Raw genomic sequence first — 20,112 nt, forward strand, 5'->3', positions numbered from 1 at the left:
CCACACTAAATTTAGGGTGCGTTAATTATGAATTTTTCAATTTTCTCATGTTTGACTGATCAAATATTTTGTAAATTGTCTTTGTAGAAAATAAGTTAAAAGGAAAATAACTTTCATAATAAAATTAGGATAAACAATTATTATAAGTGCTTTTAAACATTCTACCACCGTCACTTCAAAACCCAAACTCTCCACCCCACCCCACCCTTACACAATTTTGCTCAATTACATATAATTGCTTTTGAAATAATGTGTCTTTTACTTATTTATCAAACACTGCAAAATAATTTATAAATTCACTTGTTATCATGAAACACATTTTACTTCATACCGAACACAATTTACACACCCTTAAACCTTTACCCTCGCATGCTCATCTCTTTTAACATTTTCCTTATTTTTGTTGTCATAATAAGTGATTTCTGTGATTCATTTGTAACTAAGTAAAAGGAAAAAAAAATTAGTATATCAAAATTCAAAATACATGTCTAGTATCAACTTAATATAAGTTACAACTATATAATTTTTGAAGTTACTTTAGACAATAGAATTCGAGTCTAGAAAATAATAATTAAGATCGAAAAAATTATGCAACAATCATATTTATTGATTTCGAAGTGCGAGTGCTACAATCTTTATAATTCCTTTGATTTCGTCTTTTAAGATATAAATTCAAAGGCTCATGAGCTTGTTCTTGAATTTGTTTTGAACTTGATCTTGGATTCAAGGGCGTTAATGTTTGTTCTTGAATCTTTGATGAACTTGAACTTCATCTTCATCTTGACTTTTACTTGAATTCAAGGGCTTCGAGCATGTTCTTGAAACTGATGGTCTTGATCTTTGTAACACCTCGGTCTTAGAAAGAGCTATTTTTAGAAAGAACTAAATAGGAAAAGAGCCAAGTTGAGCATTTGGCAAGTTATGCTTAAGTTGTGAGTTTTGGGTCAATTTCAAACGATCATAACTTTCAATACAAGATAAATTAGGTGGCCCATCATATATCAAATGAAAGGTCTTTGAATCCTCTTTCCAATGCCACCAAGTTTGCTAAATTTCAAGTTCGAATGAGGGAGACATGCCTGTTTGAAGTCAGCCTGTACTGTTAAGGAAATTTACCCGAATTAGTGAGGGGTATTTTGGTCTTTTCCTTACCCCATCATCTTTAAACATTTTTATTAATATTTTAGGAATCTAAACTGAGTTGGGTCAATTTTCACAATCCTAAATTACCCTTAGGGTTTTACAGTGAAGTTCAAGAAGAAAAAAGAGGAGAAAAGGAAGATCGATTAAGATTTCTTGTGAATCGAGGATTTGCTTCGCCAAATTGAGTTATGTAAGTTTTCATAGTGTTGGGTCCGTTCACCCACACACCAATCATGAGTTTATTTTGTGAATTTCATCCATAAGATTGGGAATATTGAGTTCTTGATGAATTTTTGAAGAGTTTCTTGAAGTTTCATTCTTAAATCGTTTATGATAGGTTTGATGAGTTCTTGAGATAAATGTTATGAGTTTGAGGGTTGTTTTTGAGTAGATTCTCGTGTACTTGTATTGGGTAATTGAGTGTAAGCAAAATTGTGGAAAATAATCGATTCTAGGCAAATTAGGGTGAGAAAACGAGAAACAGAAATTCGTAGGGTTTTCTGGGCAGGGGCTAGCGCACCGCGCCAGTAGTGCGCCAGAACTGCGTCTCTGAAGTTCAGGGGCTGGTGCCCCTCGCCACTCAGTGCGCCAGAGTCGCCTGCCCTGTCCTGTTTTCAATCGTTTGTTCCGTCTGAGTTTTTTTAAAGTGTACCTTCACTCCTTTCTGATTCCAACTACTCTAAACTACATCTAAACATCGAGAGATCCTTCATAACATTGAATCATAACCCTTGAGTTCATAATTCATAATTCAAGTTCAAGGTAGATTTAAGAGTAAATTTTCGAGAGTTCTTTCGAATCATTTTGAGAAGTCTTTTACAATCTTTTAAAACTTGTTTTAAGACTTGAGTACTTGAGTATGAGGATGAGGAGAGTTGAGTTTCATTTTCCAAACTGAATATATGGGAACTAAATATTCCCAAGAGTAATGTTTTTACATTTAAAATGAGAGGAAACATCGATTTCTAAAAGAGTTCATGAGGAGTTCTGAGTACTATCTCTTTTAAGAGAAACCTTTTGGGTAATAATCTCAAATTTTGAGAATGAGGAGATGTTTTAAAATCTTTTTAGATGATTCCTTATTGCTTTTTAAGCATATCTTAGTGGATCCACTTAGTTGAGGATGTCTTATACTCCGAAAAGGTATAGGACAGTTCTGACAGCGTGGACGAGACATTGTATCATCACATAGTTCATAGTGATGGTTGTGGGTTAGAGAATATCCCAAATTGAGTATTTTGTATCTTTGCATTCAAATATGAGTTATTATTGTATTTTTAAATACATTTAACTACTATCTATTGTTTTAAATGTTTTATATAAACCGCATCTTTATTATTATTATTTTTATATTGTATTGAGTTGAGTGTCCATGAGTTGAGGTTGAGTTGAGGTGAGTATGTTTATTTAGTTCAAGTTCAAGCTTATGTCATGTTTTATATTTCCCCTTACATGCTCGTACATTCAATGTACTGATTCCATTTGGCCTGCATCGTTTCATGATGCAGATACAGGTAATCAGGATCATCAATAGGCTCTTCGTTGATACCACTAGCAGTCCCAGAGTTGTTTGGTGAGCCTCCTTGCTTCTGGAGGATCCCTCATTTATTTATATTATATCAGTTTTATTTTGATGATTGGGAGTCTTATCCCGACATCCCTCATAGTATTAGTGGTTTCATAGGCAATAGTAATTGGGAAGTCTGTTTCAGTTGTTAATGTTCTAGACTTAAGTTGCCTCTTTTGGCCAGTGAATGTTTTACTCTAAATATTCTAAGTTTATCTATTTGAGATATTGAGTTAAAGATTTATATTTGAGTTCCTCTATTTTTGGGTAAGTCTTCCGCTGAATATTGAGTCAGGCCAAGGGTTCTCTTAGGGCCAACAATGGTTCCCGAGTGCCGGCCACGTTCAAGGTATAGGCTTAGGGCGTGACAAATTTGGTATCAGAGCACATAGTTCAAGAGTTCTAGGGTGTCTATGAAGCCGTGTCTGTAGAGTCCTAGTTATCGGTGTGAAACGTGCTACATCTATAATTCAGAGGCTACGACATTTAAGAACTATCTCACTTCTTTTCGTGCGATAGAGTTCAACTCTATAAAAAGTTTCCTTCTAATTCTTGCTTGCGTTTGTCTATCAGATCAGGCCTCGATGAAGAGTTGTTCGAGGTTGCCCTTCTAGGAGAAATATTGACCATCAGGATTAAGGGGTCCCCAATGCACCAAAAGTTCTACCCCAAGGAGAAGTCACTAATGCTGAGTTTCGGGATGCTATCTGAATGTTGATTCAAGTTGTGACCAACCAAGCTTGGAAACAAAGAGGGAATAGACAAAATGTGGTTGATACATCCAAGATCCGTGAGTTCTTCAGGATGAATCCTCCAGATTTCACCGGTTCAAGTGTCACTGAGGATCTGGCAAATTTTGTGGAGCAGTTGCAGAAAGTGTTTGAGGTGATGCATATTGCAGATGTTGAGTGTGTGGAACTAGCTGCATACCAACTCAAGGGTGTTGCTAGAGTATGGTACGACCAATGGAAGAAGAGTAGTGCACCAATTGTGAGCTGAGATGTGTTCGAAGAGGCCTTCATAGGGCGTTTCTTTTCCCGTGAACTGAGAGAGGCAAAGGTAGAAGAATTCCTCACTCTTAAGCAGGAATCCATGAGTGTGCATAAGTATAGCCTCAAGTTCACTCAACTGTCCTGCTATGATCCAGAGATAGTTGTAGCAGGATGAGCTTGTTTGTGTCTGGGTTGACTCGTCTGTCAAGCAAAAAGGTTAAGGCTGTAATGTTGATAGAGGACAAGGACATAGCAAGGCTAATGATCCATGTTCAGTAGATTAAGGAAGATAAGCTGAGGGATAGAGAAGAGTTTCGGAACAAGAAGGCTAAGACAACAGGAAATGAGTCTGGGTAGGAGAAGAGCAATGCGAACCTGTCATCCTTTCAACACAAGCCAAATAGACCGGCTCCATCATCTGCTAGTGCACCTGCACCAAAAAGCAGAGGTGAGTTCAAGGATCAAAATTCTCAGAATTTCAGAGCTAGACCTGCACAGTCTCAAGGTAGTATGGAACGAGGAGGTAATTGGACTCCTACATGTGCTAAGTGTTGTAGAAACCACCCAGGAGCGTGTCGTGATGGCTTCATTGGTTGCTTCAAGTTTGGCCAAGCAGGTCACTTCATGAGAGAGTGCCCTAAGAACAGGCAAGGTAATGGCAATAGGGGTAATAGAGCCCAATCTTCTTCAGTGGATCCACAAGATAGAGCTACACCAAGAGGAGATACTTCAGGGACAAGCGGAGGAGCAAACCGTTTGTATACTATCACTGGTTGCCAAGAGCAAGAGAATTCCCCAGATGTTGTCACTGGTATGATCAAAGTCTTTAGTTTTGATGTTTATGCTTTACTTGATCCTTGTGCGAGTCCATCTTTTGTGACTCCGTATATTGCTATGAGGTTTGATAATCCGTGTTTCTACACCTGTTGGTGAGTCTATTCTAGTTGAGAGAGTTTATCGTAATTGTACCATTTATGTCAATCACAAGGACACCATACATGACTTAGTTGAGCTAGATATGGTGGACTTTGATGTTATTCTTGGTATGGACTGGCTTCATGCCTGTTATGCTTCAGTTGATTGTAGAACTCGAGTTGTAAAGTTCTAGTTTCCTAATGAGCTAGTTATAGAGTGGAGAGTAGTTTAATAGTGCTAAGGGTCATTTTATTTCGTACATTAAGGCCAGAAAGTTAGTTTCCAAGGGGTGCATCTATCACTTAGTCCGAGTTAATGACTCTAGTGTTGAGACACCACCTATTTAGTCAGTTCTAGTTGTGAGTGAGTTCCCTGGGGTCTTTCCAGATGATCATCCCAGAGTCCCTCTTAAGAGAGAAGTATACTTCGGTATAGATATTCTTCCTGATACCCATCCTATCTCTATTCCTCCATATAGAATGGCTCCATATGAGTTGAAAGAGTTAAAAGAGCAGTTGAAAGACCTTCTTGATAAAGGTTTCATTCGACCAAGTGTCACACCTTGGGGCGCTCCTGTCTTATTTATGAGGAAGAAAGATGGTTCACTTAGGATATTTATTGATTATCGCCAATTGAACAAGGTTACCATAAAGAATAAGTATTCCCTTCCAAGAATTAATGATCTTTTCGATCAACTTCAGGGTGCCATGTGTTTTTCTAGGATAGACCTCAGATCTGGCTATCATCAGTTGAGAGTACGAGAGAGTGATATTCTAAAGACAACTTTTAGGACCCACTATGACCATTATGAGTTTCTAGTCATATCTTTTGGTTTGACTACTGCTCCTGCAACATCTTGATATATTGTTATCATATTCATTGATGAAATTCTAATTTATTTGAGGAATGAGAAAGATCATGCTAGTCATCTCAAAGTAGTTCTCCAAACTCTAAAGGACAAGGAGTTGTATACTAAATTTTGTCAAGTGCAAATTTAGGCTTGAGTCTGTGGCATTCTCAGTCCACATTGTTTCTGGTAATGGGATTCGAGTTGACACTCAGAAGATTGAGGCAGTGTAGAACTGGCCTAGACCCACATCTCCATTGATATTATGAGTTTCTTGGGATTGGCTGGTTATTATAGGATGTTTGTCGAGAGGTTCTCATCTATTTCATCCTCATTGACCAAGTTGACTTAGAAGACAACAAAGTTTCAATGGTCTAAAGCTCGTGAGAAAAGCTTTTAGGAATTGAAAACGCGGTTGACTAATTCCCAGTGTTGACATTACCGGAGGTACACAAGGCTTTATTGTGTATTGTGATGCGTCCAGAGTTGGAGTGGGTTGTGTATTGATGCAGAATGACAATGTTATAGCTTATGCCTCCAGACAACTTGTAACACCCCAGAAATTAGTAGCCTAAACTAGAGTTTGACGTTAAGGTTTAGAGACGTGAACGTACCTCCCCGTACCTTAAAATTCATGTATACATGTTAGAATGACAAGTTTTAAACTCCAAGGACCAACCATGGGTCCTTGAGGAAAAGCCTCATAGAGAATGCCTGACAGTGACCCACAGAGGGCACCCATGACTCGTGGGTCAGACCACGCCTCGTGGGTGGGGGGTCGTGGGTCAAGGCCTTCCAAAAAAAGCTCCAGAACCTCAACCCATGGTTCACCATAATGCCACATGGGTCCATCCACGGACCGTGGTCGTGTGGTCGTAGGTGAGGCCTGTAACTGCCAAAAGGCAGTTTTACTTGGGGGCATTATGGGGATTTCCTATTTTAAGTGGGATTAAGTGACGTCGTTTTATACATAATTAGGACACCTATATAAGGTTTTTTTAATTCACTAAACTAAATCATCTTCTTCATGATTTCTAAATCCCTAAAACAAAAAACCAAAACCCTTTCCAAAATCCTCTCTCTAAAACTCCAAGGAAGAAGAAGAAGAAGGTGAAAGCTAGGGTTGAAGGATCAATCTTTTCTACTCAATTTCGTGGGAATTCTTCACCAAGGTATGGTAGCTTTTCATCTATGGATAGAATTCCTCCATAGAGTCCCTTCAAAACCCCAGTTTCAAAACTAGAAATCGCAAAAGTTCGGGTTTGTCTTCAATATCATGGGTTCCTGTAAAAAAACGTTTCTAATGATTGATTTATGATGTATTATGGATTAATTGATGAATTCCTATTGTTTTTATGTTGAATTTCCCCAAGAACCCATGAATCCCCCAAATTACTCAATTATGGTCTTGTGAGGTGAATTGTTGATTATAGATGAATGCCATGAAATCATGCTTATAGTAATCAAGTTAGTTGAGTTATGTTATCATCCATGTTTAATGTAGTAATTCTAGATGTGTTGGTGAATTATGATCTATGGTCCTTGAAGGGCAATGTATGAGAATTATGCATGATTATGAGACTTATGTACATGCTTTTAGATTACTTTGAGAGTAAAGTGATTATGATTATGATCTAGTTGTTGTGTTGTTGGATGGTATCCTCATATGCACACATATGTATGAATATGACATGATGTGAAAGGTTTTCTCACAATATGATGATTCTAAGGTTGAAAGGCTATTCTCACCTCTTGAATCTATGAGCGATATTATTAATTGTGTTGGATTGAGTGTTAAGGCATTCTTCCATAAACATGAACCTAAGCCAAGACTTAACATGAAATTAATGGGAATTATGCTTAGCACCGAGTGGATTTGAATATGAGATGGAAGCTTTTACACCAGTTAGTCCGGCTTTCCAAATGGGTTCCTTCTACGGCAGTTAAGTCCGGGTTCCCAAAACATGTATCTCATGAGATGGAAACCTTCAACCTCAGTCACGTCCGAGTTTCTAGTAGCAATCTCCGTATCCAATAACTATATTTCCACATAGGTCTTTAGCTAGTAGATCCAACTAAAAGCTAACAAACTTTAGTTCTACCTTAGGCAAGTAGGACACCTCTTTTCGGTGTGGGGCATAAAACCAAATTCCATGTTTAGCTCACATGGTCTATGTCGGATAAGGCTTATTCCCACCATGATGAAATATGAACAAGAACATGAATTATGAACTATGGTTACTCAAGAATCTTTACTTAGCATGGGTGGGATTATGTGATCTTATTCATGCATTGCACAAGTATGCTTTGAGGGTATTTATGGCATGTTTCAACTATGTTATAATGATCTTTATGTTGAATATTCTTATGACTTGTGCTCCTACACAAATGTTCTTGATGATTCTTTAACTTGGTAAAATACATGCTTTTCAACTAAAGTATCCTTTTTAGCATGCCTTCACTATTTTCGTGCATGGCTATCATAATTAGTGCATCTTTGTACTAACCCATATTTTCTACATTTTTAATAGGTGTAGGGTTTGGTTCTTGAGGTGATCTCCTTCTTGGTCAAAGTTTGGATCGAATATTGTCCTTGCTTTTGGTGAGTCCTCATGGTTCAAGGACGGAAGATGTTTCTTTCTAGTTTCTTTTCTAGCATTTCATTTGTGATCTATGTTGTAAGGGCTGTGACCCTATTTGATACTTCGATTGTAATAGATGGCTAATTGAGACAAGTCTAGACTTCCGGTTTGCTTTTATGAAAATTTCTTAAGAATTGAAATGTACTTTATTCTTTATTGTTCTATTCTTATGTTATGATATGCTAAGGGGCTTACATGGTACCTTTAGGGGTTCTATGTGCCTTGTTACATCTAGGGGGTACCCCTGGGTCATGACAAACTTGGTAATCAGAGTACAAGATTTGGAATGATTCTAGGAAATGTCTCATACGCCACGTCTAGTAGAGTCTTATTTATTAGGGTGAAGCACGCCACATTTATGAATGAGAGGCTATTAGATGTTTAGGAAATTTCACTTCTTTCATTACTCTTTAGTTGTTCCTTAGAGTTGTAACTCTATAAAGTCCCTCTCTTAACCCTTCTCTTGCGTCTTCAGGATATGAATACACGAAGGGCTAACTAACACAAGAAGGATGAAAAAGGATAATGTGAATGAGGGAGTTCCTACCCAAGATCCTCAAGTTCCCCAAGCTCTGGTTAATCTCACGACTATGTCTAATGTGGAAGTTAGGCTGGCTCTCTAAATATTTGCCCAAGCCATGATGACTCAAGCTCAAGCCGTAACAACTTAAGCCCAAGCCATGATGGCCCAAGCCAATAGGGAAGTTGCTGCTCCGGCTAATGCTAATATGAATTCGGTTGCATCAAGGGTTAGGGACTTTGCTAGAATGAACCATTCTAAATTTCATCGCTCTAAAGTAGGAGCAGATCCTCAAGAGTTTGTGGAAGAGGTTTAAAAAGTACTTGACATTATGGGGGTGACTTTGGTAGAGAAGGCGGAGATAGCCGCTTACCAATTGAAGAGTGTTACTCAAGTATGGTATAAGTAATGAAATAGTTGTAGGCCAGTAGGAGCGGGTCCCATCGAATATGAAGTATTCAAATTGACATTCCTTAATAGATTCTTTCCCCGAGAGTTGAGGGAACTAAGATAGAAGAGTTTATCAACCTTCGTCAATAAGGTATGAGTGTTCAAGAGTATTCTCTACAGTTTACTCAATTTTCCAATTATTCTTCGGCTTTGGTGGCGGATTCTAGGGACATGATGAGTAGGTATTTGACGGGCGTGTCTCGATTGGTAAGAAAAGAATGCCATTCGGTAATGCTCCATGATAATATGGATATCTCACGTCTTATGGTGTATGCCCAATAAATGGAGGATGAGAAACTCCTAGACAAGAATAGGGAGGTAAAAAAAGCTAGAACCGGTGATAGGAATTTCTCCAATGCTAAGTCCGACGGATAAGGTCGACCAAGGTTCAAGCGAAGGTTCTCCAACCAAGGTTCCTCTAATGCTCCAAGGTTCAACAAAGATGGGGTGTCTAACCCTAAACCTCAAGAAGGCAATGGTGGTGGATCTTCTATGACTAGGCCTACTTGTGCTAAGTGTGGTAAGAAACATGATGGTAAGTGCCTAGTTGGCACGGATGGTTGCTATAGTTGTGGGAAAAGTGGTCAAACGATGAGGGATTGTCCAATGCTTGAGGTTCAAGGAAGATAAGGCAAGCAAGTTCCTCCTAGCGGTACAAATTCTGATGCTCCCAAGAAAAACCATTTTATGCTCTTCAATCCCGAGGTGACTAAGAGAGCTCCCCGAATGTGGTGACCGGTATGTTAAAAATGTTTCTTATTGATGAATATGCCTTGTTGGATCCCGGTGCTACTTTATCTTTTGTGACGCCTTATGTGGCAGTGAGGTTTGATGCTCCTCTGGAAGAGTTATTAGAACCTTTTATGGTTTCTACCACAGTTGGTGATTTTGTGGTAGCTAAGGGGGCTTATAGAAGATGTCCCATAAAGTTACTCTTGTTGACTTGATAGAACTTGACATGCTAGACTTTGATGTTATTCTTGGTATAGATTGGTAACATGCTGCTATTCCTTTATTGATTGTATAACCCGAGTGGTTAAATTCCAATTTCTGAATGAGCCTATTTTAGACTGGAAAGGAGGAAATTCTATGCCTAGAGGTCAATTTGTCTCTTCTCTTAAATATAGGAAGATGATCTCCAAAGGGTGTATTTACGATCTTGTTAGGGTGAGGGATGTGGATTCCGAAACCCCTTCTCTAGAGTCGTTTCTGGTAGTTAATGAGTTTCCAAAAGTTTTCCCTGATGATTTTCCCGGTGTTCCTCCCCAGTGGGAAATAGACTTTGGTATTGAACTTCTTCCGAATACGCAACCTATCTCCATTGCTCCTTATAAAATGGCTCCGGCGGAGCTAAAGAAGTTGAAAAAGAAACTAAAGGAATTGCTAGACAAGGGCTTTATTCAACCGAGTATCTCTTTATGGGGTGCTCTGGTGTTGTTTGTTAGAAAGAGGTCTCTTAGAGTGTGCATTGATTATCGTCAATTGAATAAAGTGACCATCAAGAATAAGTATCCCCTTCCTAGAATTGATGACTTGTTTGACCAACTTCAAGGGGCTAGTTATTTCTTCAAGATTGATGTACGTTCAGGTTATCACCAATTGAGGGAGAGGGGTTGATATTCCCAAGACGACTTTCCGAATGAGGTATGGTCACTATGATTTCCTAGTAATGTCATTTGGTTTGACTAACGCTCTGGTGGCGTTCATGGTCTTAATGAAAAGAGTGTTCCAACAATATCTTGACATGTTTGTGATAGTGTTTATCGATGATAATTTGATCTATTCAAGGAGTGAGGATGAGCATGTTGACCATTTGAGGGTCGTATTGCAAGTTCTTAAGGGCCATCAACATTTTGCAAAGTTTAGCAAGTGTGAGTTTTTGTTAAGGTCTGTAGCATTCCTTGGTCATATTGTGTCAAGTAAGGGTATTGAAGTAGATCCTAAGAAGATGAATGCGGTCAAGAGTTGTCCTAGACCTCTGACTCCCTCTGACATAAGAAGCTTTTTGGGTTTGGCCGGTTACTATAGAATGTTTGTTGAGGGGTTTTCCTCCATTGCTTCTTCTTTGACGACTTTAACTCAAAAGAAGGCTTACTTTGTGTGGTCACAAGCTTGTGAGAAAAGTTTCCAAGAGTTGAAAGATAGTCTTACTTCCGCTCTGGTGCTGACCTTACAGGAGGGTATGAATGGTTTTGTGGTGTATTGTGATGGCTCTAGAGTTGGGTTGGGATGTGTGCTTATGCAAAATTGTAATGTGATTGAGTATGCTTCGAGGCAACTTAAGGTCCATGAGAAGAATTATCCGACCAATAACCTTGAATTAGCAGCGGTTGTGTTTGCCTTAAAAATATGAAGGCATTATCTATATGGGGTGCATGTTGATGTGTTACCAATCACAAGAGTCTCCAATATGTGTTTAGTCAAAAGGACGTGAATCTTCAGCAAATAAGGTGGTTAGAATTATTAAAGGACCATGACATGAGTGTCCTTTATCACCTTGGCAAAGGTAATGTGGTAGCGGATGATCTTAGTAGATTGTCCATGGGTAGTGTGGCTCATGTAGATGATGAAAAGAAGGAATTGGTTCGTGATGTGCATAGGTTGTCCCAACTAGGTATTCAACTAGTGGATTCCACCAAGGGTTGCGTCATGGTTTATAATGGGTCCGAATCATCCTTTGTGATGGATGTGAATTCTAAAACAAGATCTTGATCCTATATTAGTAGAGTTGAAAGAGTCGGTACTCAAAAGTCCATTGAGCCTTTCTCCCAAGGGGGAGATGGGGTGCTTAGGTACCAAGGCCGGTTATGTGTTCCGGATGTTGATGGTTTGAGAGAGCAAATTCTAGAAGAAGCTCATAGTTCTTGGTATTCTATTCATCCGGGAGCCACCAAGATGTACAGTGACATACGTGAAGTCTATTGGTGGAATGGTATGAAGAGAGATATTGCGAGATTTGTTGCCAAATGTCTAAATTGTCAACAAGTTAAGGCCGAGCATCAAAGGCCGGGAGGCTTATCCCAAGACATAGATATTCCCACTTGGAAGTGGGAAGAAGTGAATATGGATTTTATTGTGGGTTTGCCTCGCACTCGAAGGCAACATGATTCTATATGGGTCATCATAGATCGGATGACAAAATCAGCCCACTTCATTCTCGTCAAGGTTTCTTTTTTGGCGGAAGATTGTGCCAAGTTGTATATCAAAGGGATAGTGAAGTTACATGGGGTTCCTTTATCTATTATTTTGGATCGGGGTACTTAATTTACTTCACACTTTTGGAAGTCATTCCAAAAAGAGCTTGGTACTAAGGTTAAGCTTAACACAACTTTTCATCCCCAAATCTATAGACAAGCGGAGCGTACCATCCAAACATTAGAAGATATGTTGCGGGCATGTGTTATAGTCTTCAAGGATAATTTGGATGACCATTTTCCATTAATAGAGTTTGCCTATGATAATAGCTATCACTCAAGCATCGGTATGGCTCCTTTTGAAGCTTTGTATGGTAGGAGATGTAGGTCTCTGGTTGGTTTGTTTGAGGTAGGTGAAATTGCTTTGATAGTTCCCGAACTAGTTTATGAAGCCATTGAGAAAGTTCGGCTTATGAGAGAAAGGTTGAGAACGCTCAAAGTAGACAAAAGTCTTATGCTGATGTGAGAAGAAGGGATCTAGAATTTGAAGTCAATGATTGGGTCTATCTCAAAATCTCACCTATGAAAGGTGTGATGAGGTTTGTCAAGAAAGGGAAACTTAGTCCCCGGTATATAGGCCCATATCAAATTTTGAAGCATATTGGGAAAGTTGCCTATGAGTTAGATTTACCAAATGAGTTGACTCCGGTTCATCCGGTATTTCATGTTTCTATGCTTAAGAAGTGTATCGTAGATCTGGCATCCATCATTCCCCTAGAAGGATTGGGGGTTGATGAGAGTCTTTCATATGAGGAAGTTCCGGTAGAGATACTAGACCAGAGAGTTAAGAGATTGAGAAACAAGGAAAATCTTCCGTAAAGGTTTTGTGGAAGAACCATGTAGTTGAGGGTGCTACTTGGGAGGCCGAGGCCGATATGAAGTCCCGCTATCCTCATCTATTTCCTTCTGCTCCTATTCAAGCTTAAGGTAAGTTGTTCCTCTTGAGTTTAGTGTTGTGGGATTCAGGTGTGCTAAATGTGTTTCCATGATTTCCTTATGTTATGCATGTTCTTGAGAAATTCATGTTTAGTAAGAAAATGAGTTTTTATGATTTATGTGTTCCTCATGTTGTTGTGCATTTAGTAGGAGTTGAATATTTGACTTAATGAGATGAGTTGATGAACATGCTTTAGTATGCTTTTGAGAGTAATTGCATATTGGCTCCATGATAGTGTGTTGAGCATGCTTTTAGTTGGATAAGGTAGTTCCTCCTATAGATATGTGAAATGATGAGTTTTGTGCATGATGGGTTGTAGATGTAGTTCCTACTTCCTTGTGTTGCATTGTTTCTGTTTGAGATAGAGTTGAAGTTTCCTCCTTTGAATTGTGCATTATTTTGATGTTCATGCATGACGGACTGCTAGTCTTGAGTCTTTAATTCCGTAAGGTGTCTAGATCATCATTCGAGGACGAATGTTCCCAAGCGGGACATATTGTAACACCCCGGAAACTAGTAGCCTAAAATAGTGATATGTCCAAACTTACACTTCACTTAAGAAGTATAAATGATCGAAGTCAATTTATAGAACTCAACGTGAGTTGAGGTCGATCCCATAGAAAATTTCTTTACAAAAATGATTTCACTTTCGCGTTTACCCAAATGCTGTTATTATTTCCTAACGGGAAAGATTACGGAAAGTAAAATGGGTTTAGTAGTAAAATTATAGTAATGAAGGTTGTTAAGCGAAAGCCTGAGTTAACAATTAACAGAGTTTTGATTTTTAACGTTGTATTTATGATTGAATGAAGCTAGGACTGTGTTCCCCATAATGTTGCATCTAATGTTCTTTCGTAATTGAGTTTCAGGCAATTCGTCTCTACAAAATATAGGCGAGCCAGATATATCTAACACTTCTCAGTCTAATTAGATATTTTCACTGAAGTCCTCTCGATCTTAGAGTGTCAACAGGTTTTAGGCTCACTTATAACAGTGTTAAAGTTCTTTCCTCTCGGACTCAAACTTTGACTCCATTTCGTCAGGTTAATTAAGCTTTTTCCCAACCATCATTTTTCTCTCGAACAAATGACAGATACAGGCTACACTCTAATGCGTGCACTCATTAGAATACATGAATAACGAAATCTAAATTATAATTTGCTAATACAAATTGGCTTCCACTCGTCTTACAAAATTACACTTAGAGTTACGTCATAGATCCCACAATCCCAATTGTGGTATTTAGCCATTCATGATTTCACGTAAATATAAATAATTATATGATGAAACATGATAATAAAGTACTTACGAAAATATGCAAAAATCGATAAGAACTTGATAATTCAAAACAGGAACTCCAACGTTCAAAATTGATTCAACATTAATCGTCACAAACTAAAGCTAAGAATATTTGAAACTTAGTCATTTGTTCTAGATAAGACGAGATAAAAACTAAAAATGACCTTATTAATTCAAATAAAGTGTTTAAAAAGAGTCTTACTCGAAGTAGGACTGAACTGTCGGGCAACTCCACGGACACCTTTACAATCCGTCAAGGGCTTCACGGTCCGTGAAGCCTTTTGTGATCTTCACTTGGCACGTTTGAAACTTGGATCTTTAAAGACAACACACTGGATAGGTACCACAGACCGTAAAAGGGACCACATTCTGTATAGTTGTATGTGGTCTTCACTTGACCAATTCCATCTTCAACTTTTCCATGCCCCTTCACTGGATCATCTTTACGACGATCACCACAGACTGTTGTGAGGACCACGATTCGTGAGGTCGTCTGTGGTCTTCAATTGGTTCAATCATCTTTCAGCTTCTCCAACCATAAGCACTGGTTCAACTTCTACGAGTAGCTCCACGATCAGTAGTGAAGACCACGGTCCGTGAGGCCATCCGTGGCCTTTACTTGCTTAAATTCTCTGCATTTTCTTCTTTTACATCCACCTTCTTTACGTGTACAAACATTACCAAACACATCATATCCACATAAATACACTCGATTCTAGTATTAATCCTTAGTTTTTAAGCGTCAAATGTGCCAAGATTTCGCGGCACATCAACACCCTCAACTTAGAACCATTATTTCTCCTCAAGTGATGAGAAAAATAATACATTCAACATTCAAACATTCACAATCTTTTTGAAACTATTCAACACTCATCTCAATCACAAATCATATCCAAAACCATCAATCAAACATGCAAGGATCAATATATGACATCCTATTACTCACAGTCGACCATGCTTATGCCTGTGTACTATCAGCTAACACAATCTACTATCAAATGCAATCACTGTGTCCTCACACCAAAGAAGTCCCTCACTCATGATAATTGGGACTCAGTTCTACGCTCACACTCTCAAAGAACTTCTAACACTAACAACAAAAGACCATAGGCTTTCCCTTGCTTTCCATGATCTATCTTTCAAACACCCGGAATAGGATCACTGTAGGACTTTATCGACTTGTAACATAAGCTCACGCTAAGGAATGTATATTTGGGTTTGTACGTGAGTAGTCCCTTGGTTCTCCAAAGTTTCATTTGCACACAACTCTTTCTGAGTGATTCCCTCTTTTTGTTCATTTCAGTACATCCCAACAACCATTGTTTTTTTTCTAAATTTATTTATTTATGCTTTCAGCTAACTGGTTGAATCTTTTTTTTCACTTCTTTTTTCTGCTCGGGTTGAAATCACCCTCAACTTAGGCTTTTGTCCTGAGTTGTGACATCCTATCTTCAGAGACCCAAGGATATGATATTTAATGGGTAAGAAAAAAAATTAATTTTCAGGCTCAAATCAGGTTCAAGTGTAAGCTTTTTATTTGGTTGGTTTATTTTGGCTTTTTAATGGCTTAGCAAAAATAGCCTACTGATCCTTTCCTATCCGGATATTCTCAGATTTAAGCAAGACTACTTGGGCAAGTTCTAGTTTTTGCTCTTAGCGTTAGACTTCGAGCAAACCTCGCACACACATATGACACATGACTACATTTTCTAGTTTCTTGGTTCACTAATTTATTTCCAAATAAGCAATGTTCAACACATGAGTACCTAAGATGTCATCTAAAGAGCCTAGCAGTCAAATTTCAGATTCAGGCTATCATGTCAAACATAACTAGCTGCTGCACAACTCAACACCAAAAAACTTGCACAATTTTCTCAAAAACAAAAACACAGCGATCACAAACAAAAATTGAGTCAACCTCCATTCATTCTAACAGCTAAAATGGCAGGTTTCTCACCACCCCCACCCCAAACAAAAGGACTTTGCCCTCAAAATTAATAAAGAAAAACAAAATAGTGTTGTGAGGAAGAGTCATACATATGGCGCTCTAGGTACATGTAGCTGGATCAGTGTCGGTACCCTTATCAACATGTGCATTTTCAGAATCCAACTCTAGATCAGGCTAGCTACCACTGACTGGGCCAGGTGCTCCATTACCAGAAGCCCTAGCTAACACTGCATCTCGCTGTTGTTGCACAAATGCTTCTACTTCTCTTTCCATTCTTCTCGAAGCCTTGCGGGCTTTCTTTTGTTGCCTTGGATAGGTCGGCAGACAGCTCCTCATCAGAATCTCCGGCTTTGTGTTTCCTCTTGTCGGACTTAGTCTTGGGTAGTTCACCCCAGAAATCGTCAGGTGATTGATTGGAGGGTGCATGACGGAACAATTGCATCAAGGACTCTGGGATGACCGGAGTGGGCACCTGTATTGGCTTTTCAGCTAGTTTAGCAACTTCAGCTCGCATCTCAGCCAATTGTGTCTTGAAATCTTCACTGTTTACTGAACCGGCAGCCTACAACCGATCCTAGACAATGATCTCCAAACCATCCATCTTGTCTTTTAAAACAGCTATCTCTTTCCGCATCACATCTTTTATCTTCTTCTCCACATCTAACACATCTCGCTCTATTAGATAGGCATCCGATGTGCAATCTGGTTGACTAAGGTCCTAGTTTGGCGCTGATTTGCAACCAATTTCTCAAGGAATAAAATAGGAATAGTGAAAAAGGTGCCTGGAGCCTGTGAGGGTGAAGCTGTTGGTGGTGGTGCCTTTGTAGATGGCTGTGATGACTCTCCCTACTTTAGCCCTCTATCCACATGTGGAATGTCAATTAGTACGTGAGAAACAACTGCCAAAGAACCCAGAACTCCAGATTTCACACCAAAGAGATGGTTAGCTACATCTTTGATTTTAGAGGCTTGGGTGAGTCTAAATGCCTCACCACATCTGTCAACTAGACTGTTTTGGGGAATGTTTGCTTGTCGACACAATTTCCCTATCAGACAAGGAAATGGAAGTCTGGCTCTCTCATTTAGTGCCCTATCTCTCATCTCGGTCGCCATGATCGGCCCCATATTTACCAGGTAACCAGCCATGAGGCACGCTACCAAAGAGGCCAGTGAGGGAGACAAGGTATTATCATTACCTGTAGGTCTCAATTGTGCACGGACAAAAGCCCACCAAACCTTGGCTGGAAAACATAGTGAAGTTTTACTAATGAGTATCGGCGTTCCTGTAACCCAAGTTGCATTCTCCCCCTCTAATGCAATTTGCCTCGCAATCCAGTGCAAAACCCGTTCTCGAGAACTCTAAACCTCCATCTCAGTTTCACTGGTGACTGCATGATGTTTACCCTTAAAAAGGCCAACTGAAGTTGATGTTGTGTATTTTGGGACATGGAGCATCCTGTTGATCTATCGATATGCCCCGAACCATAATTGAGTTGAGTGGACCTAGGTACTGGCAATTTATCTCTACCCCCATTTAGTTGTCTCCGTTTTAGCAATAAAATTCATCAATGTGGCTACATAAGATGCATAAAACTCTCTGGTTAGGTGGCTAGAATATTCTCCCGGTGCATTGTTCATCCAGTCAAACTGATGAAATTGAAATATCGATAAATGTCGGGGAATGATTTGATATCAGCCACCACCACTCTAGTCTCAGGCATGATTGGTCGCTTCTTACAACTGCCATTCTTGTTCACAATACCATTGTTGAAAAAATCTTCGGACCAGTTCACAGTCCACATAGAATGGAAACAGTCAATTAACTGTTGTCTCACTGTGGGGTCGTATTCGTTGATGTGCACATACTGTACCGTGGTATCATTGGTGGTAATATCTATATCCTCTTCTACAATACCTGCCTCTTCCCGTGCTCCAGTTTCAACCTCTATGTGTACTGCAAATGGAGGGGTTGTAACATCCTCCTAAGAGCTGCTTGCAGACTTTAAACTACCTCCCGAGCCATTATCAGACTGGCTACCTGATTCCTCACTACTACTAGAACGACTACCTTCCTCTTCACACTGGGAATGAGTGTTTTTGAGAATTGCCCTCGCTGTTTGGGATCTAGTAGTTTGAGGTGAGTGCTACTCAATGGTGGTATTTATTTGAATTTCAGAACTACTAGACTCCAAAGCGTTGTGATCTTCTGATTGAGAGGCAGTGGGTGAGGAATATTTGGTTGCATTCTTTCTTCGAGGAGCCATAGTACCTGAGAAATACAAAAACCCATTAGTTTGGAAAATAGTAAAATGACACAATATTCGGTACTAAGACTTCCCCTGTGTAATTACAACGTGACGCCTTGCCTTAATAAAGTCGTCACCCAATCTATCATTTGGAAGGGCCACATAATGGAAATACAAAACAAAAATAAAAGTACAGAAAATATATATATATTATATTTTTTATATATGTACGGGAGCCAAGACGGGTTGTGGTGGGTACCACGGTCCGTGAAGACCCTCATGAACAACAATTAGTGAATTGACTATGTGGGACAATATACTGGAATGGATCACAGACGACTTCACGGTCCATGGAGTGAACCACGGTCTGTGAAGACCATCCTGATCCTATCCAGTGTACTCGTCTTGTGCCAAGTATGGTCCACTAGAGGTTTTACAGCCCGTAGATGATCCCACAGTCCGTGAAACCCATCGTGGACTGACACTTGACCATTTTCCAGTGCTCTTCTCCTCCCAACAACAAGCTATGCTTAATTTTATTCAATTTCTTCACCCAATCACATAGTTATGAGATCTATTAGCACATACTAACAAAGAGGATTCAAGCACATACTCGTATCATCATTCACACTAATTTCTCAAGAATTCATCATACCCATAACCCTCAACAATCAAACTCACCCAATTGCAACCAACCCATAACAATTCCACATCAACAAAGATCATTCATCACATAATCATGCTAAATTCGACTAAATCAAGGTAACTCTAACTTGTTTTTAGACAAGATCAAACTTATAAAAAGTTATAAAAGATCTTACTTGGAATTAGAGTAAAATTTCACCCAAAAAGAGAGAAGATGATCTTGACTTGAGTTTCTTGATCCTTAGATCTAGGGTTTTGAAATCCTTGATGAGTTTAGAACTTATGTAAGGTGGAAACCCTTGTTATAACTTTAGGAACCGTTATAGACGAGAATGAAAAGAAAAAAAAACTGACCCTTGGCACTTGATGAACTATATTAACGTTTCAAATTAACTTCTCTATGCGCGCAGGTCGAGTCGATTTACTGTACTGCTGGGTTATGTGCAATAGACCGTGAAGTTTCCCGTGAAGGGCATCACGGTCTGTAGAGACGTTCGTGGACATGACTTGGTTAGGGACAACTTACCTGAGATACACAAGAGGCTAGACGGTCTGTACAAAGTCTAACGGACCGTGAACCCTCTCGTGAACTTTTTCTTGCAATTTCCAGTAGCCCTCATTTGAAGTTGGTGCTTGTGACTGGCTATGTAGTTGCCTGTGAAGGACACCACGGCCCATGGGACTGTCCCTGAAAGGCTTCGTGCACCAGTTCTGCAATTTGTAGTCCAAATCTTTCCTGCGCACAACAACACAGTGACTCTATAAAA

At 39.3% G+C, this 20,112-nt stretch overlaps 1 protein-coding gene across 1 annotated transcript; it reads left to right on the plus strand.

Annotated features, from left to right (window-relative positions):
• The first annotated feature begins 3,421 nt into the window (after nucleotides 1-3,421).
• LOC125837432 (uncharacterized) lies at nucleotides 3,422-5,697 on the plus strand. The gene is made up of 3 exons (XM_049516556.1): nucleotides 3,422-3,700; nucleotides 4,060-4,456; nucleotides 5,639-5,697. Exons 1-3 carry the CDS (start codon nucleotides 3,422-3,424, stop codon nucleotides 5,695-5,697), a joined length of 735 nt encoding a protein of 244 aa, XP_049372513.1.
• The last annotated feature ends 14,415 nt before the right edge of the window (nucleotides 5,698-20,112 follow it).

This window comes from Solanum verrucosum, unplaced genomic scaffold (genome assembly GCF_900185275.1).
Source record: "Solanum verrucosum unplaced genomic scaffold, falcon-dt-bn FXZP01000147.1, whole genome shotgun sequence".
Taxonomy (NCBI): domain Eukaryota; kingdom Viridiplantae; phylum Streptophyta; class Magnoliopsida; order Solanales; family Solanaceae; genus Solanum; species Solanum verrucosum.